At 30.0% G+C, this 17649-nt stretch overlaps 1 protein-coding gene across 7 annotated transcripts in view; it reads left to right on the forward strand.

Moving 5' to 3' along the window:
* Positions 1-17649, forward strand: part of LOC132715812 (centrosomal protein of 135 kDa-like) — a 44463-nt gene that overhangs the window by 13027 nt on the left and 13787 nt on the right. For 3 of the 7 annotated variants that reach the window (XM_060698883.1, XM_060698886.1, XM_060698888.1), the window contains 6 exons: positions 11569-11697; positions 12190-12471; positions 14055-14205; positions 15122-15405; positions 15657-15779; positions 16445-16471. In XM_060698883.1, coding sequence (XP_060554866.1) covers positions 11569-11697; positions 12190-12471; positions 14055-14205; positions 15122-15405; positions 15657-15779; positions 16445-16471 — 996 coding nt within the window. Of the gene's footprint in view, positions 1-4576; positions 4765-11568; positions 11698-12189; positions 12472-14054; positions 14206-15121; positions 15406-15656; positions 15780-16444; positions 16472-17025; positions 17053-17649 lie in introns of those variants that run through there. The other 4 variants (XM_060698884.1, XM_060698887.1, XM_060698889.1 and 1 more) reach the window with 3 other exon arrangements.

Here is a 17649-nt window from a genome sequence, read left to right on the forward strand (position 1 = left end):
ATTAATATGACTGTGATGATATGTAATGCTGTAACTATTTGGACAAGAAACAACAAGAAATCAGTTTTAGATTGTAAGTCATAAACTAAGTGTCCAAAGTTTTTCTGATTTTATTAAATAAGTAGAAATTCAGTGATTTTGTATGTGTGGCTAATTTGTGATTAAAGGCACATTATACCTGAGAAAAAAAAATTCTTTAGAAAGGTCAAACATGTGTTCAATAATGATTTAATGCTGAATTTTGAGCATTATATGTTTAACAACTGAAGAAAGTTGTAAAGGTAGCAAAATGTGAATAAAGTAGTATTTCGTCTTCCATACAAATGCCTTGTAACTGTAATTATACCAAATTGCCAAAGTGAAAAAGAAGCAAATGATAGTTCATTCATATGACCAAAGAGTTACATTTTGGATACTGTAATAAGATAAAAAAATAAAATGCCCTAAGGCATAAAAAATAGCATTTTGTGGGGCTTAATGGGCCTTTAAAGTAACAAATTGCATTGAAGTTTCTAAATTTCTTTTTACTGTCTATGGATAAGTTTATCGATGAATATATGGCTCATCAGAGAAAATACAAACATCTGGATTGATTATACTGTATTCTGGCACATATGCTGCTTGAATCTTCATGTAATGAAGGTGCATTGACAGTGATTAATCTAGAAATTCCTTACAATGCGTCGGATGACGCACATGTTTGAAAACAATGAGTCCTGTAGCAAAATCAATGAGTCATGTAGCAAAATAAATGCGTCTTTTTAATAGCAGATCCTTGACATGATTTGCATGTTTTTTTAACAAGCGATTAAGTAATTAAAGTGAATTAAAAAGTTATTTTTGGTACTAATATTAATTGCAGGCAAAAAACAATTTTTATTGGCTGCTCAAAAATCTAATTTGCATAATTTATATTTTCTTACTACTTATGTCTAATACTGTGCATTATCCATTTTAATTGTTCGTAATTTGCACAAAATGTCCCTCTCACACTGTATACATACTGACGACTTTTATTGCTCCTTGTATGCCTCTGTGTAGAAAGCATACACAGACAGACCTTTTGATCATGAAAAAAAGTCATGCACAATGTTACCCTGATTGGTTAATCACCCTGTCAAATATTCTGATGACGTAATAGACATCTTTTTTTTTTTACACTCCGCGTGAACCTGAGTGACCTTAGGGGAAATCATTACACACCTGTCAGATTATACTGTAACTTACAGCATTTCTTAAAATAGCAACACTTTTTTTCAGTTAGCGATAATTATTTAAAATATTAAGTACGTTAATGATTTTTTGTTTGCTTTATTGGATTAAATTTACGGTAGTAGAAATGCAGTAGTAGGTGGGAAAGGGATTAGGTAAGTAGATAACTTGGAAAATGCTATTGGGAAATGAATAAACTCAAGAATATGCGTTATTACAGGGTAATGGGTACCTGTTGCTGTTGGTACCAGTTTTGTCTGGATGACTTTATAACATACAATATAAGTCTGGGCGCCTTTGGCCATTTGCTGACGATTTTCCTGTGCCCTTCTCATTTTTTAGCGCCAATTGATGTCTGTATATTTCACAATTGTAGGCGAATCGCTCTTATGCAAAATGGACGCTCTGATTGGCTAATGCCGATAATGGGCGGTTACCGATCACAAGCAACAATTGCTTGGGATTTAACGTTTCAAGCAAATGGGGGATTAGTCTTGCACCTGTTATCATCGGAAATTAAATTATTCAACTGAAGAAATTGAAAAATTATTCAACTAATGAAATTAAAGTAATCAATCTGTACATAGAAATCACTAATCGTGATATTTTGGATTATAAACTTCCTGATTTGCATGCGTCAGATTGAACGCACATATTTTGAAACTGTGCGTCTTTTTCCATTTTTATGCGTATTTTACGCAAGACGCACATCTAGATTAATCACTGCATTGATGTGACATTCATATCAGAAAGGGAAAATAACTCTTCATTTTACATGTATATCAAAATGAAAATTGTGTGTGTTTATCTGGTAGTTTGTACCACCCAGGTTGATTGTGTAATGTTGTATTCACATGGGTACATGTTTTCATTTGCCCAAATTTTTTTTTATACTTTTTCTATTTAAAACTATTTAAAATAATGTGAAAGATTTTTTCAGTTTTCAGGTTTTCTTATATTAAAAATTTGCGCCTATGTATTCAACCCACTCTTTATGCCTGTTAAAATACAATACAGTGTTTCACAATCAACTCAAGCCATACACCCTATTAGAAATGTGCCCCCTCTATAGAAGGGGTATTTAGATTTACCCATGTCCGTCAGTTCATCTGTCCGTCTGTTCTCTTTTGTGTCGCATATGTAGCTCACTTTTGCAATTGTATTTTAATTGTATTATAGGAGTAGTTAAAACTGTCTTCTCTACATTTATATGTTTCCAGTGTGTCTACCTTTTGGAAAGCATTACATTTGCTTGCCAAACATTTGATAATTTACAGGACTAGGCATAATAAAATCAGAAATCATTAATTTAGTAATATTATTGTTCTTAATTAAATATAAAAGTATTTCTTTTATTGTTTGAAACATATCTGTATGAACAAATCTTTAGTAGCTTTGTACAATGTATTCTTAAAAACAAAGTTTGTAACTTGTGTGGCGGCATGGCTGAGTGGTTAACACGTCGGACTAGTAATATAATGATCGCTAGCCCAATGAGCTCAAACTCTGTCAGGGGCAAGTCGTTGTTTCATTGAGCAAGAAACTTTACACACATTGCTCAGTACTGGTTTGTTCCAGGAACAGATTCGAAAGTGTGTCTATAAGCTTATAGCTTCCTACACAATCAAACTAAAAATAAATTCTGTATAAACCAAAGTTTGTAACTTTGTACATTGCTTATTGAAATGATAATTATATAATATCTAGCTGTCAATATTTTTTGCAGAGTTGGATGATAAAGTGCAACATAATATTCAATGTCTGAAGATATAATATATAACCTCAAATGAGGCAAAATTTATAACTAAGCTGCATGATGAATGTATTTGAAATTTTCCATACTAAAAGGGGAACTACTAGAGACTGCAGTGTTATATAGAATACAAATAGTTTACAGTTACTCCCCTTTTTAAGTTTTTATTTCTCATTACTTTTCTGTTTTGACCTCCCCACTGCATATGTTGAGAATTGTGGAAATACCTATAACATGTATAAGAAAACTAACAAAGATTGCATGTGAGGTTGTAATTCTATATATAAGTATCCATGACAAATTTAATTAATTTCCAACCATATTTAACACAATTACAATCTCAAAATGTAAAAGTGACACTATGAATAAAAATGTGTGCTATCAGAACTTTTTCTAAAGACCATTGAACTGTGTAACAAATTGTTTATAAGATACAAATTTCAAAATTTCTAAACTGGTACAGTTTGTATATTGCTGTCTATCTGCTGTATACCCAAGATGTCTAATAAAAAAATAGATAACTAATGAAATTAGTTAAAAATTCATTTTATGCACATGTAGTGAATATTGTCCCAACCCAATGCACAATAATGAGAACATAGACTTCAAAAGTTAATGAAATTTTTGACTTTTTGTTACATTGTAGTCTCAAATAACTGAAGACTTGATAAGATTTTTTTAAGCTGGCAGAGCCTTCTATTCACAAATATTGTCCCCACTTAGAAAATATATATTTTCTATTTTTAAAAATATCCACTTTATTCTTAAAATGTTTTTTTTTTACCTGTCTATACCTGCTGTTAACAATATCCTATTGATTTATTTAATAGTTTGTACATTGTTGTAATTAACAACATGAATATTGTCACTATTGTATATGTTTAGCAAAAATTCCCCTAAGAAAATAGGCAAACAACATGAAAATTACCCCTATTACAGGGAGAAAGCTCTATCTTGATTCTAATGGAAAACACAATTTTGGTCAAAATTTTGTAAATTTGATTTGAAATTAACTTATTAAACCTGTCACAAAAATCTTCTGTTAGAATTAAGTTAATTAAGTTAATTAATAAAGTTAAGAAAGGACAAGTCATTATTTATATGTTATTAAAAGTCAATATATACTGTTTAAACACTGATTTTTTTATTAAGATGCTAAAAATATTAATGTTTTTTTTGTAGACAGTCCCTTGATTTAGCATTGATAATTTAATGATGATAAATACACTAAATGAACTTAAACCTGTAGTCAACCTGCTAATAATATATTTACATTTCCCTTGACCAATATTTGCTGAAATACTAAAATGAAAAGTTTTACTACACTTAAAGTTTTAAGAGAATGAACAAATTTTCAATTAAGACCTCTGCCTATTTCACCCCTTAATTAGATCCTCTTTTCTAGATTTAGAACCTAATGTAAATTTTATTTCAAAACTAATACTTCAGATATATGGCAAATTTCCTATTCAAGATTAAAGGTGTATCGTGCTCTTTTATATCGAATAAATAGTGTCGTAAACATTTAACTGATAATCTATCTGCATGACAAATACCCCTTGACTGTACCTCGTTAGAAAATCCCGGGGACTTGGGGACAAGTTCGAACACGGTGTGACTCTACCTACCAATACTGTACACTTTTATATTGGACTAGCGATATTATTGACTTTATAATTAAACTTCATACGTCACTGGTTCGTACTGTATTGGTGAAAAGGTTTAAGAGTTATCAAGACTAGGAATATTGGTTGTAGAACTCGTGTGAAAGGACTTGGACCGGATTTAAAACTTTTTTGGTAAGCTTGTTCTAAAATTCTGCTTTGTACAAAATAGCTGCTATGCATTTATTGTAATTGAATGTGAGTATGCATGCATGTGAGCCACCATATTGTTTACCATGATTTCCATGGATACGACTTTACGATTATTATACAATTTCGGTCACTGATAAGGTTATTGTTACAGTTTAAGTTTACAGTTTCGTGAATTTCAATAGGTTATTTTCACTGACTGTGTGAAAACAAGGTGCTTTAACTTGTAAAGAAAAGTGTGTATTTTAAAACATAGTTGTGAAACAATTTTCTCCTTACTTGAAATAACATATATGAGACTCATAAAGACAGAAAAAAATGTAGCAAATCTATTATACACATTTAATGAGAAATGTTTGAAGATATATATAGATATTTGTCAATACTACAAAGTTAAAATTTTTCACAGGGCATGTTCGTACAAAGCTTTTATGAAAATATTTCCTTCAATAAAACTTTAATCTTTATTTGATCAGTAAATAATTCGCCTTTTATAGGCCTTATCAGTCTTAACATTAACAATTTATCAGAATTCACAATTTGAATGACTAGCTTGTGTATTACATTATACACTAAGATAAAGAATTTCATTAAATTAAGCAATGAATATATTTAGAATGTATGGACCTGATCTTTATTTCTTAATACAAAGAATGAAACATTGTAATGATGATTTTGCTCCAAGTTAAATTAGTTTGTGGTTTCCTTAGTCATGTTATTTGAGGGTGGAATTTAGACCAAAGTTTCTCTGTGTTTTTTATGTGTTTTTTTCTCTTTTGAAATACATGTTAGAGCAGGCCTAATAAGGCCCTTTTTAAAGGCACATTGTGCCTTAGAAATAAATATTTTAATTCTTCTTCAGAAGGTGCAAGCATGATGTTCTTAGTAATGTTTTAATACTACCGTTAAATATTAAAGCAAGTTGGTTGCTCAACACTCAGAACACCAAAAGTAATACAAAAATTTTGAAAAATAAAAATAATGGCATTTCAGTTCTAATAGGGCCTTTAAAATTGTTTAAGTTTAATAAGAATATAATGAGCCAACTTTTATCGTGCAGTATGTTATTGTGTTACAATTATTTATATAAAAAAATTAACATCTTTTGTGCCCTTAAAATATGATGACTGCTACCCTTGCTTTGAGTGGGCGTCTAATGTAGCTTAATTGTTTAACTTTTTAGTCTTGGATTACAGCCTTTCATGTATCATAGATTTATCTTCTTATTTTGTGATTTTAGACTGATTGATTTTTTTTAGTTTGTCCTCAAATGTTTCAATGTTTGTCACAAAGTCTCAGTCAAATGTGTGACAATGTTTGACACAATTCAATATAATATTATTACCATGTTTTCAATTATTTATAACTACTATAATATGTACTGGCATGTCTGTGCAGGAAAAAAAAATCTCTTTTTGTGATTAATACCTTTAATTGAATAACAATACATCATTGCGGTTTTGACATTGGAAGTAGAAATACAGGTAAATTCTTGTGTTTCATTCATGAGGAAATCAATTAAATAAGGGTAAAATTTCATTATAGTATTTGGTGAAGTTTTATTACAATTAATGATGCAATTAATGAAAAGTTTAAGAATTACAGTCACCATTGACTCAAAATGGATTTTATGTACATGTTATGTGATATTTTACATGTATTTGGAATTTTGCTTTTATTTTTTAAAGATAAATTTAGGTATGGTTCAGAATTTATATTTATTTGCTGAAACATGACATTGTGGTAGTAATGAATGAAAAAATATAGATATAAAAAGTTACAAAACTAGAAATTTGGCATTAAAAACATGTTCTGTGGTGAAGTTGATATTTTACCCTCCTGAGTCGCATTGAATTTACTAGATCACAGTTCAGCTATCGCATCGTTCCTGGGCATGCTGTCAGATAGTTTACAGGTACTACGTAGTTGCTTTCATTTTCTCAAGGAAATGAAACTTCTGTTCATACAGTACGAATGACTGTTAAAGAGATTTCATGAACAATCACAGCAAAAGTGACCTTTGAAAATCAACTAACTAGTTGAGCTAACCGGATAGTTAAAAAAAACTAATTCTTATAACAGGTGTTTGAGCCCTTGTGGTAATAGAATTTAGCATGTGCAGCTAGTCTACACCCTTATTTCGTGATTCGGCACCATATGACCAAAATTGTGTTGGTACATGGTAAAACAATCTAGAGCCTGGTCAGCTTATGTATTTTTGTCTTCCTGGCTGCTGAATTCCAGTATTTTGATACTGAAATCCTCTAATTTGTAATTGACAGTTCCATATTTAACTCTTACCATACTAAATATCTTAAATAAACCTGTCCATCCTTTAATTTGGACAAAACTATCATCATTTTTGGGGAAATTTCAAAATAAATACTGATTGACAAACAACCTAAAATATATAATATTTAAACAAACCAAGTGGAGCTTAACTGTACTTAATGATACCATTGGGATACTTGTTTAAAGAGCAGTAAAAAGTTGATTAATTTATTACTGTTGATAGGTACAAACTTTTTATGATAGGATATAAAAAACACAGATAACAAGTTTCTGCTTACATAAATATTTTTTCTAAGGCAGTAATTTAACGTCTAGTACGGTATTTAAAGTGCTGAATAGTCAAAAGAGTTTTCATATTGATTTTATATACAAACATTATCTTTGATAATACAGAAAATGTCTTGAGAAGGTGCCAAAATAGTATTGAAATTATTTGATTACTGTAAACTACCTTAATGGCTTAATTTAATGATCTGTTAACACCATTTAACATGAATAGATTTTTTCTGTTAAGGCTGCAGACCTTTTAAGGTGAATAAAAAAATCCATGTCTTGTAATGAAGGGAATTATAGAGAATGAGAGAAAACAACTAGTGAATGTATAGTTTAACCCTAAATATTTTAAATGAACTTGTCCTTCTGTCAATCTTTGACAAAATCATTAATCTTTTTTACGGACAATTTCAAAATAATTATTGACTGAATAGCGAACAGTGCAGATCATGATGTGCTGGTTGATTTTGGTCTTAAAGAGCCAGTTGATGCCATTACAAGCTCAATAGCACTCGGTTAGAATTATGAACATTCATTGTAGCTTGTTTTTCAAAGGAACTTCTTTTTTTACAGGAATTGTTCATGTGGAATTTCATATTTTATATTTGAAATAACATAATTATAGTAGCTCATTATGCTCTTTTGTATCAGTCCTTAAACTTGTTATGCCACAATTAATGCTCATCGTTTAACTTTAGTTCCTTGATTGAACTTAAAATCAAAGTTTGCAAGTATAGGCTGTTAGCTGGAATCAACAGTATTCTGGCTTATCTTGTATAACTCTGTTCAATGTATAAATCCGATATGTTTACAATTGCTTAAATAATATAATACTTACACTCTTTCATTTAAAGGAAGCTTAAATTGTAATACAACATGTTTTTTTTGCGCAAAATTCAGTAGATTTCTTGGACTTAATCATTTTGACTTAGAGAAATTCTATATGGTTAGCAACATGTATTACAAATATTGAATATTACAATGAATTAAACCTTTGAAAGATGGTCACAATTTAAGTAAACATGGACAGTTTTCAGACATTCATGTATTACAATATATAAATTTCTCCTCCAGTTTATACAATTCTAAGGAGCCTTATAGTTTGTCAATATTATTAATATTGAATATTTATTGACAACAATTTTACTCCAAATAAAAGCTGTTGTAAAAGATTATTTTATAATGCAGAAATTCAGTAATTTGTGAAACTTTTAAAACATAACAATTTCAAGTAATGCACTGGTTTTCAGGACATGAAATATAGTAATTAACATGTCAAATATTTTACAAGGCACGTTAGTTTACTGACATATTGTTTTTTTCAGAGAGCCCCTTGATATTCTACTACTACTATTATTACTTACTATATTGGTGATTTGATATTCCAAATTTACAGACATTACAATTAATGCATTGTAAGCAAAAACAATAGGCATAAAATTTTGGTCATATACTAATCTAGTATTAAATTACTGCACTTCAATTGAGATTGTATCTCTAATTTGAATTCTAGATAGAAATTAGCTTGTGATGGTATATTCTGAAAAGACCTCAACACTTTATAGACAAAATTTGACTGAAAAAAATGACTGTAGTTTTTAAGTAATTGCATGTTCTAAATTATCTTAGACGTCACTTGTTGATGAATAAATATAGTTTGAAAAAGTATATGTAGTTGAACATGATTAAAAGTAGCCATTTCATGCTTAAAATAAAAACTAAAATATTATTAAGAATTCTCATATTGATTATTTCATTACACATAGATATTTTGCTTTATCAAATCACAAAATTTACAGTCAGACAATTTCAAAAATTTAAACAGGTTTGATTTTTGCCTTGCTAAGTTACTGGTATACCTTTTAAACAGTTGCTTAAATTCAGTTTTAGAATCAAACATTTCAACAGAAGAGGTAAACTCTACTTTCAAGTAGCTAGTATACAAATTTTCTTGCGGAGATAGTGCTCTAAATTAATCATTGAGTGCCTTTAAACTACTTATCTTTTCCATTTCTAACTGTGCTCGACTTATCTCAAATATTTCAGTTTACGTATGCAATAAAGACTTGAAAATCAATTCAAATGTAAATTATGTTGATTTTGTATATAAAATGCTTAACACAAATTTCTTAAAACATGTTTAACCTTGCTCATTGAAGGAATGCTTACAGGTTCAAGTTTTATTTCCCTCCTCCCTCATTTTTATGGTGCGTTTCTAATATCTTAAGCTAACTGTGAAACAAATAAACAGATTAAAGGTTTGGTAAATATTTAAATAATGTATTACAGTTATAGGGAATAGATATATGCTTTTTTACAGCCTAGAAATTGGATTTAAAAAATAAATGTATATATTGTAGATTAAAGGTTGGGTGAAATGAAAATTCATCGTCAATATTTAGTCTTCATTTACTATTATGATATTGTGATTTAATACAGTTAATTTAAATTTTCTCCACTTAATTTGGTATGACTGGATTTGATTAAAATGTTCTTCACTTAGTTTGGTATAACTGGACTTGATTAAAATTTTCTCCACTTTATTTGTTATTGTCCATCTTTGAACTGGGAAGTGTCCATTGTTAAATAAAGGTATATTGATGTCAGTATATAGAGTATAATAGTGTCTGGTCTACATGGTCAGCTTGATGACCAGGCTCTATACTTGATGTGCACAGGCAAAGCCTTATCAGGGAATTAAGTACAACTTGTTAGAGGTTTATATTTAACAAGAATTTTATTGCAATTTATTGCTGGTATCCAAGGTTAGTATGGAGAGCACTTCAATTATGTACACTTTGAGTCTGTCAGAATGTTCTTATGATAAAGAAAAATCACACCAGCCTTGATATTGATACTATCTGTTATGAGATAATCTATGAGTTCATTCTGATAATATAATAATGTTACTTACTGTGTATAATGTTTGTTTTTTTTTAATATAAGATCTTTGTAAGAGGCAAACTTTTGCTTTTGTTCAAATCATTTGAAAAAGTTATTAACACGTAGATCAGTGAACACATACAAATATGGAACAAAGCTGTCTTTAAAGTTTAAAGAACGTCTTTTAAGAGTTAAGCATGGGATAGTTATGATAATAAACTTTGTCTATAATCTCTTACACTTGAGTTTTCCTAAGGAATATTTTATTGCAATCATTTTAAAGCTTTTTATGACAATAACGGTTAAAACATTTAGTGGCCCATTATGCCTCAGAAATGCTTTTATTTTCATTTCTCATAAGTATTTTAATTTTGGCGTACGTTTATAGTTGGCCAATTACTGTAACCATGTTTTTCATCACTTGCTTTTTGGCAATAAGTACAATTATATTGAATTAGTATTTTGTATGGAAGTCAAAATACTACTTTGTTTACATTTTGCTACTTTTTTGACAAATTATTTCACATTATATTGCTACCTTTTTCGGTTAACAAGCATCTAACATTAGTCTAAAACAACTACTTAATCTTTATAAAGTTCATGCTTGCCATTTCTAAAGAAGTAAAAATTTATTTGTGTCTGAGGCATAATGTGCCTTTAAAGTATGTCACTGACACTATAACTTCATTCTAGTAATTGATATTTTGTGACATATTCAGTGACGATCTGCATTCTTTCTATTGATTTGGTGCCACAGTCTTTTACACTTATAATGTAATTATATACAAGGTCACACAATGAATACATGTAGCTACAAATAGCCAATAGTTTATATGATAAGGAATTAATTATGATGGCAAATGCTTCATGCCGACTAACCAATATTTCAATTATTGACAAATACAATTTGTAAATAGGATAAAAGAGTCTTGATGACGTGTTTGTTTTTAGCTTAAAATAATGATTTGAGTAAGCAATGTTTGTTTTATGAAATGAAAGTTTATCCCATGTAACAAACATACTGAAAAAGAGCATTTTCCTTTAGTATTGAATGCATTAAATAGGGTACATATAAAAATTTTTGTAAATTATTATGATTATTAGTTCCATTGTTAGATAGTTGTAATAAAGATGCTATTTAAATATATGTCTGACTTAGGACTTTCGATGTTGCCTTATCAATGGCCACTGTTTTAGCTAAGTCATCATTGGTCGACCATATATATTGAATGAGACCTAATGTTAAGATGCTGAAATGTGTCCAAATAAATCTCATTACACAAATCATAAGAACTGATTGTAAGCAATATTCATGATGTTGTTTTTTTTATTATATTGTAGGTTGAAGGACGTGATGAGGAAATAGAGAGATTGCACAGAATGTTAGACGGCGGACGACCCTCGGATGTTGTGGCCCTCGAGGCCCGCAACAGAGCCAACGAGAGGATGATCTCACATCTTAATATACAGGTAATTTCCTTTAACATTATAACTGATAATGTGGTTGTTGAATTAATCAACATTTCTTTATCATCATCAAAGTCAGATATGGTATGGTAGAATTAGATTCAGGGGTGGCAAAATCAATTGTCTGTTTTGCCCAGGTTGTCCCAAAGCCTGTATGGACAAGTGGAAATTTTCAAGAATTTGCTCAGACAAGTTAAATGCTTCAGATAAAAATGGACAAGTTAGTCAAAATCAGATTTTTGCAGGCCCTGATTAGATTTCTAGTATAAATGCATTTAAACTTGGCTATATGTAAATCTATGACCATGGCGTAATTAAATTAGCGATAAAATGTATTATAAATGTATATTTACAACTTTATTCTTTAAAAAGGAATTTAAATTTATGGCTGATAATGTAATATTGTCATATGTCATTATGCTTAGATTTACATTATTATGATAAATATGATCAACTTAGATAAAAACAAGTTTTATGTTTTTTTGGTTCATTTAGATTGACTTCCTGCAGCAGAAGAATAGAGAAATGGAAAGGAAATTCAGAGATGCTGTTGCTGATAGAGCAGAAGTTGAAACAGACCTCTCTAAGTATAAAGCTCGTATGAGTGACCTTGAACTTGAATTTCAGAGTGTTGATAGACATGCTAAGCGTTTAGAAACTGATAAATCTATTGTTTTAAAAACAGCTGATCGTGAAATGGAAGAGGCCAAAGGTGAATTAGAAAAATCTCGACATGAAATGGAAGATTTAGATGTTGAAATTGCACAATTACGAGCGGTAAGTAAATGGGCATTGTAAACCAATTTACAAATTCTCCTATGAAAACTTAGCATATTTTACAGTCATAATCAATTTTAAAATTGAAATTCAAAACTCTTTTTATCTAGAAGCAATTTATAAATTGGCCTCGAGATAAAAAGTTTCACAAAACTGCAAAACTTGCTTTCTACTGAGTAGGATATGATCAGAGGTTTGATTATTTATATGTTAAATTCATTAGTAGACTACACCTTGTGTCGAAAGGGTTGCCTTTATGGGTTGAGGCATCAGAATTGCAGTCACCCTTTCAGAGGTGATCATAAGAGGCAACTAAATGGGTTAAAATTACAGGAGTCTATGCCTCTCTTAGCTCCAGCAAGTGAGGTGGTTTTGACTCCTGGTGTTGCTTTAAGTTTTTAACTCCGAAGGTTAGTCAAAATCATCTTTCCTGTTTTGACACCATATGACCTAAATTGTGTTTGTGCGCTGTAAAATCAAACAAACAAAACACAAAAAAAATAAATAAGTGAATACTTTAATACTAAATCAGAAACAATTTATAAAATTTAAAAAGCTAAAATTAATGAAAATTAGATACATATTTATTATTTAAAATGATCTACCTTGTAGCAGTTGGGTATTGAAATTTGCCAACACCTTTGACCTTTTTTAAGTCATTCACATGGTATTTTATCAGTTGAAAATTTTAATTTCATCTAATATTTGGTTGGTAAATTTTGTTAAACTTTGAAACTTTAATTTAAAAAAAAAGCAGTATGATGTAGAAGTAATGTTATTATGACATCATCACGACGTCATGACGTCATGAACTTCCTTGACAACGTCAGTGTTGTAATAATCAGTTACTTTTGTTTGTTGTAAAAGTACATTAAACTGAAATATATATATTTGGTGTTGGCGTTAACATTAATAAGGTGTTGGATTTAACTTACCATGTGGTAGCAGAGCGTACCACCAGATGTTCTTGTATAGTGCAGGCGTTTGTGGTGACAAAGGACTGACATTTTTATGATTGTTTCTGACATTCAAAAGATTATCATGGAGACCAGGATAAACAAATTTATCAGAAACATTCGTTTTCATTGCAAATTCATTACGTCAGTAAGTTTATTAAAAAAATGTCAATGACAAAGAATGTAATATTCAAGACCTAAGTCATATTGTTGGGTTGATGCTTGCAATAATTTCAAAGATTTGTTTTTGTTTTAAGGAGTACATTGTATTATAATTTTATTACCTAATTTTTTGTTTTAAGGAGTATTATTATTTTATTACCTAATTTTTTGTTTTAATGAGTATTATTATTTTATTACCTAATTTTTTGAGTATTATCATTTTATTACCTATTTTTTTGTTTTAAGGAGTATTATTATTTTATTACCTAATTTTTTGTTTTAAGGAGTATTATTATTTTATTACCTAATTTTTTGTTTTAAGATGTATTATTATTTTATTACCTGATTTTTTGTTGAAGGATTATTATTATTTAATTACCTATTTTTTTGTTTTAAGGAGTATGATTATTTTATTACCTAATTTTTTGTTTTAAGGAGTATTATAATTTTATTACCTAATTTCAGGAAAATGCCCGATTAACTAAAGAATTTACTGAAACCAAATCTACACTCATGACCAAAACTAGTGACCTAATGAGATTGGAAGAGTTACATGACCGAGTTGCGGAGGATAAAAAACGTCTAAGTCATCGCGTCAACAAATTAATGGCCAATGGTATGTTTGAACATTTGACATTTCATATTTGTAGTTTATTCTTGTGTTTTCCTATGTAAAAAAAAAGAATTATTTAGTTTAAACAGAATTTATTCGAGTTTGATTTTGTTGGAAGCTGTAAGCTTATAGACATACTCTTGAATCCATTTCTGGAACCTTTCATTACTGAGCAATGAATGTAAAGTTTCTTGCTTAAGGAAACGACAGCTTACCCCTGACAGGGTTTGAACCCACATAGCTAGAGATCCTTAGATTACTAGTCCAATGCATTAAGCACTTGGCCATGCTACCTTATAAAATTTATTTTGATAAAGATAATGAGTTAAGGGTGTAAAAATATACACTTGTAATGCTTACCATAATTATTTGGCCATGGTTAAATTTATTGTACAATGAATTACCCACACCCGATAAAACAGTACATTATTTGACAGCATTTTCATGATCAGGGATTAAATGTAAAAAAAAAACAACCTATATTTCCAACTTCACTAAATTTCTCATCAATGACAGTAAGGGTAAAAAAAACATGAATAAATTTGTGCCAAGCATACTTTGAAGAGTGACTGTCCTAGTTTTATCTGCAGTTTATCGGTGGTTCTACCCAGTCAGGTGCACATTTGTGCCTGAAATAATGCACAGAGTGCAACCTGAGGTCTTCCTCCACCAGAAAAGCTGGAAAGTGGCCATTTGACCTATACTGCATTGGTGCAATTAAAAAAAATCTGCAGTTTATGATATTGATACAGTTAAATAACTTAATTTTGTATTGCAATGCATTCATAACCTGACTAGTGGATTGTAGGGTAAAATAGCTCTCCTTTTAAGAATTCTTTTTTGCTTACATAAAGCTTTGAAAGATTCAAAAATGAAGTAATATTAGAAATTAAGAAATCATTTTTATGATCGTTTTCAGAGAAAGAATTGGTACTTGAAATAGAAAGATTAAAGCGAAAGAATGGACCGGCTGGTGCTGCCAAAAAAGGTAAAGTATCGAGCAAAATTGATGCATTTGTACGAAGCATTGAAGAAGAGAGAAACTACTACAGGGATCAGGCAGAGGCTTTCCAGAAAATGTTACGTGGCGATATTCCATCTCGATCACGAAGTCCCCCACGGTCAAGAACGCCATCACGTCCTTCATCTAGGTCAGCAAGTCCTGCCCGGGAACTCAACGCTTCGGCTAAGGCAGACAAGAAGGTACATTTCATTTATTACAAAATTTTTTATGTGTTCTAAGCTATACTTTGGCAAGATTATTGAAAGTTATACATAAGAGCAGCTAAAACAACAACAACAAACATTTATTAAGCGTTAAACACCTGAAAGGTGCATATGGCCAATATTTACAATCATATACTGAACAGAAGAAATTTATTTTTCTGTGCCTGTGTATTTATTATATTCAATTTACATTTACCTGACATTTTATGACATTAAATGTATTGCAGGCTGCTGCTCAGTATGAGGCCATTATGAGGGTACTGGAGGAGGAGAGAGACTATTACAAGAACGAATACGAGATCATCAAGGCTACCAAGAGAGCAGCATCTGCACGAGCCACTCCTACAAAGGTATTTTGTATATGTTTATAATTTATATATCAATGTATATTTCTATATGTTGTATGACATTGACCTGAAGGCTAAAACTGTAAGATTGTTAGTATCAAATGTCTTTATTTAGAAAAATATGCCTTGTTTCTCTTGAAATTTACATTTAACAATTTAGATGGGTTTGTTTTTCTAAAAATTTTAGAATTTTATTGCTCCAATGATTTAGGGCAAGTTTATGGTTAATTGCTTATGTTCTACTAGTTCTTTCTACTGTGATTTAACATAGGAAAGTGATTTCTATCGAAAGCTTTTACTCACAATTTCTATTGAACTACTTGTCATGACAGGATGAAGCCAGTACATTGAACTATGAATCGTTTGATTGAAGCTTGATGTCATAATATCATTATGCTATTGCCCTGTCATGTCATTGATATGTTATAATATTGTCATGTCATTATATCATCTTGTTCTGTTATGTCATTATATCTTCATGTCATTTCTATGCCATGATTTTATATTGTCATGTCATTGCACTGTCTTGGCATTATGTAATCATTTCATTCTTATGTCATGTTATTATATCATCATGGCATTACCCTGTCATGTTATTAAACTATCATGTTATTATTTTATCCTTTCTTAGTATCATCATATCATTACATGTTTATTACTATTTCTAGACTTTTGAGACTAACAATAAGCGTTTTGTAAGTATACAATTCAAAACTGCCCTATTTTCCCTTTCATTCATATAATCATAAAAAATCAGCCCAGTTTTACCCAGGCATTCATCTATTCCTGCCTTTTTTATAACATTTTCATACCAAGTTTTATGAGGAAATCTTAATCTTAATAAATAATTTTGTTTGAAATTAATCTTGATTTTTTTAATAAGACTTACATGAGTTTGAACATTATATGATTTTCATCCTATTACTAATTTGATAATTAATACACCCTTATCCTTTTCAAAACATAACATACAAGGTTGTATGAAAAGTGCTTGATATCATAGGATATTTTATACATAGTAGGCTTTTGAAATCTCATACAATAGAAACTGAATGGCACAGTACAATCAGCATATATATTTTACATTCTTTTATCAAAATATAGACAAATTTATTCATTCAAATGTATATCATTTATTTTTGTTTCATTAATCATCTTTCATCATATATTAAAAAAAATTCTACTGTCATGTGTGGGATATGTATAAGTATACATATTTGTTATATTATTTTGTTTGCCATTATTTTAGAGTCAGTATGAGTATAGTTACATAATGGTATGTCAAAAGCACAACAAAACAGTTTTGGAGTAATATACATGCATGGGTACAATGTTTCAGGCATTTGCCTGAAGTTCAAGTTTCTTTTATACTGCTGAAGCACCCTTTCACTATATAAAACCAATTAAAATAATGCTAAATTCAGGGTTTTCATGTTTTTCCAAAATTTGGGACCCATTTGCACCTTTGTACATGTATACACACACACTGTGTTTCACAGTAGGACACTATGAGACATGCACATCTCACATTCCGACGCATCAAGAGCTAAATATGAAATCAAGCCTGTTACAACTGGTTTATGATAAGGTTTGAGTCATAATAGTTAAAGACTTGGTAACAAAACTAAGTGCACCATGCAAAATATTCTATAACGAAGATTTATAAGATCATTTTCTCTCTGGTTATGCTTCCTTCCTTTTATATCTTTGGACTGATTTAATTAATAAGGAGACACAATGGTGCAGGGTTAAAGAAAAGAATTAATTTTTATGGGTTTTTTTTTTCTGTACTTTATACAAAATTTCATGGCCTTTGAAATATTAGTCAGTTATAGGTTCGAGTTGAATGACTCCAGGGAATCAGTATTATTAC

This window comes from Ruditapes philippinarum, unplaced genomic scaffold, assembly GCF_026571515.1.
Source record: "Ruditapes philippinarum isolate M1 unplaced genomic scaffold, ASM2657151v2 ctg2155_1_1_1_1, whole genome shotgun sequence".
In the NCBI taxonomy this organism is placed as follows: domain Eukaryota; kingdom Metazoa; phylum Mollusca; class Bivalvia; order Venerida; family Veneridae; genus Ruditapes; species Ruditapes philippinarum.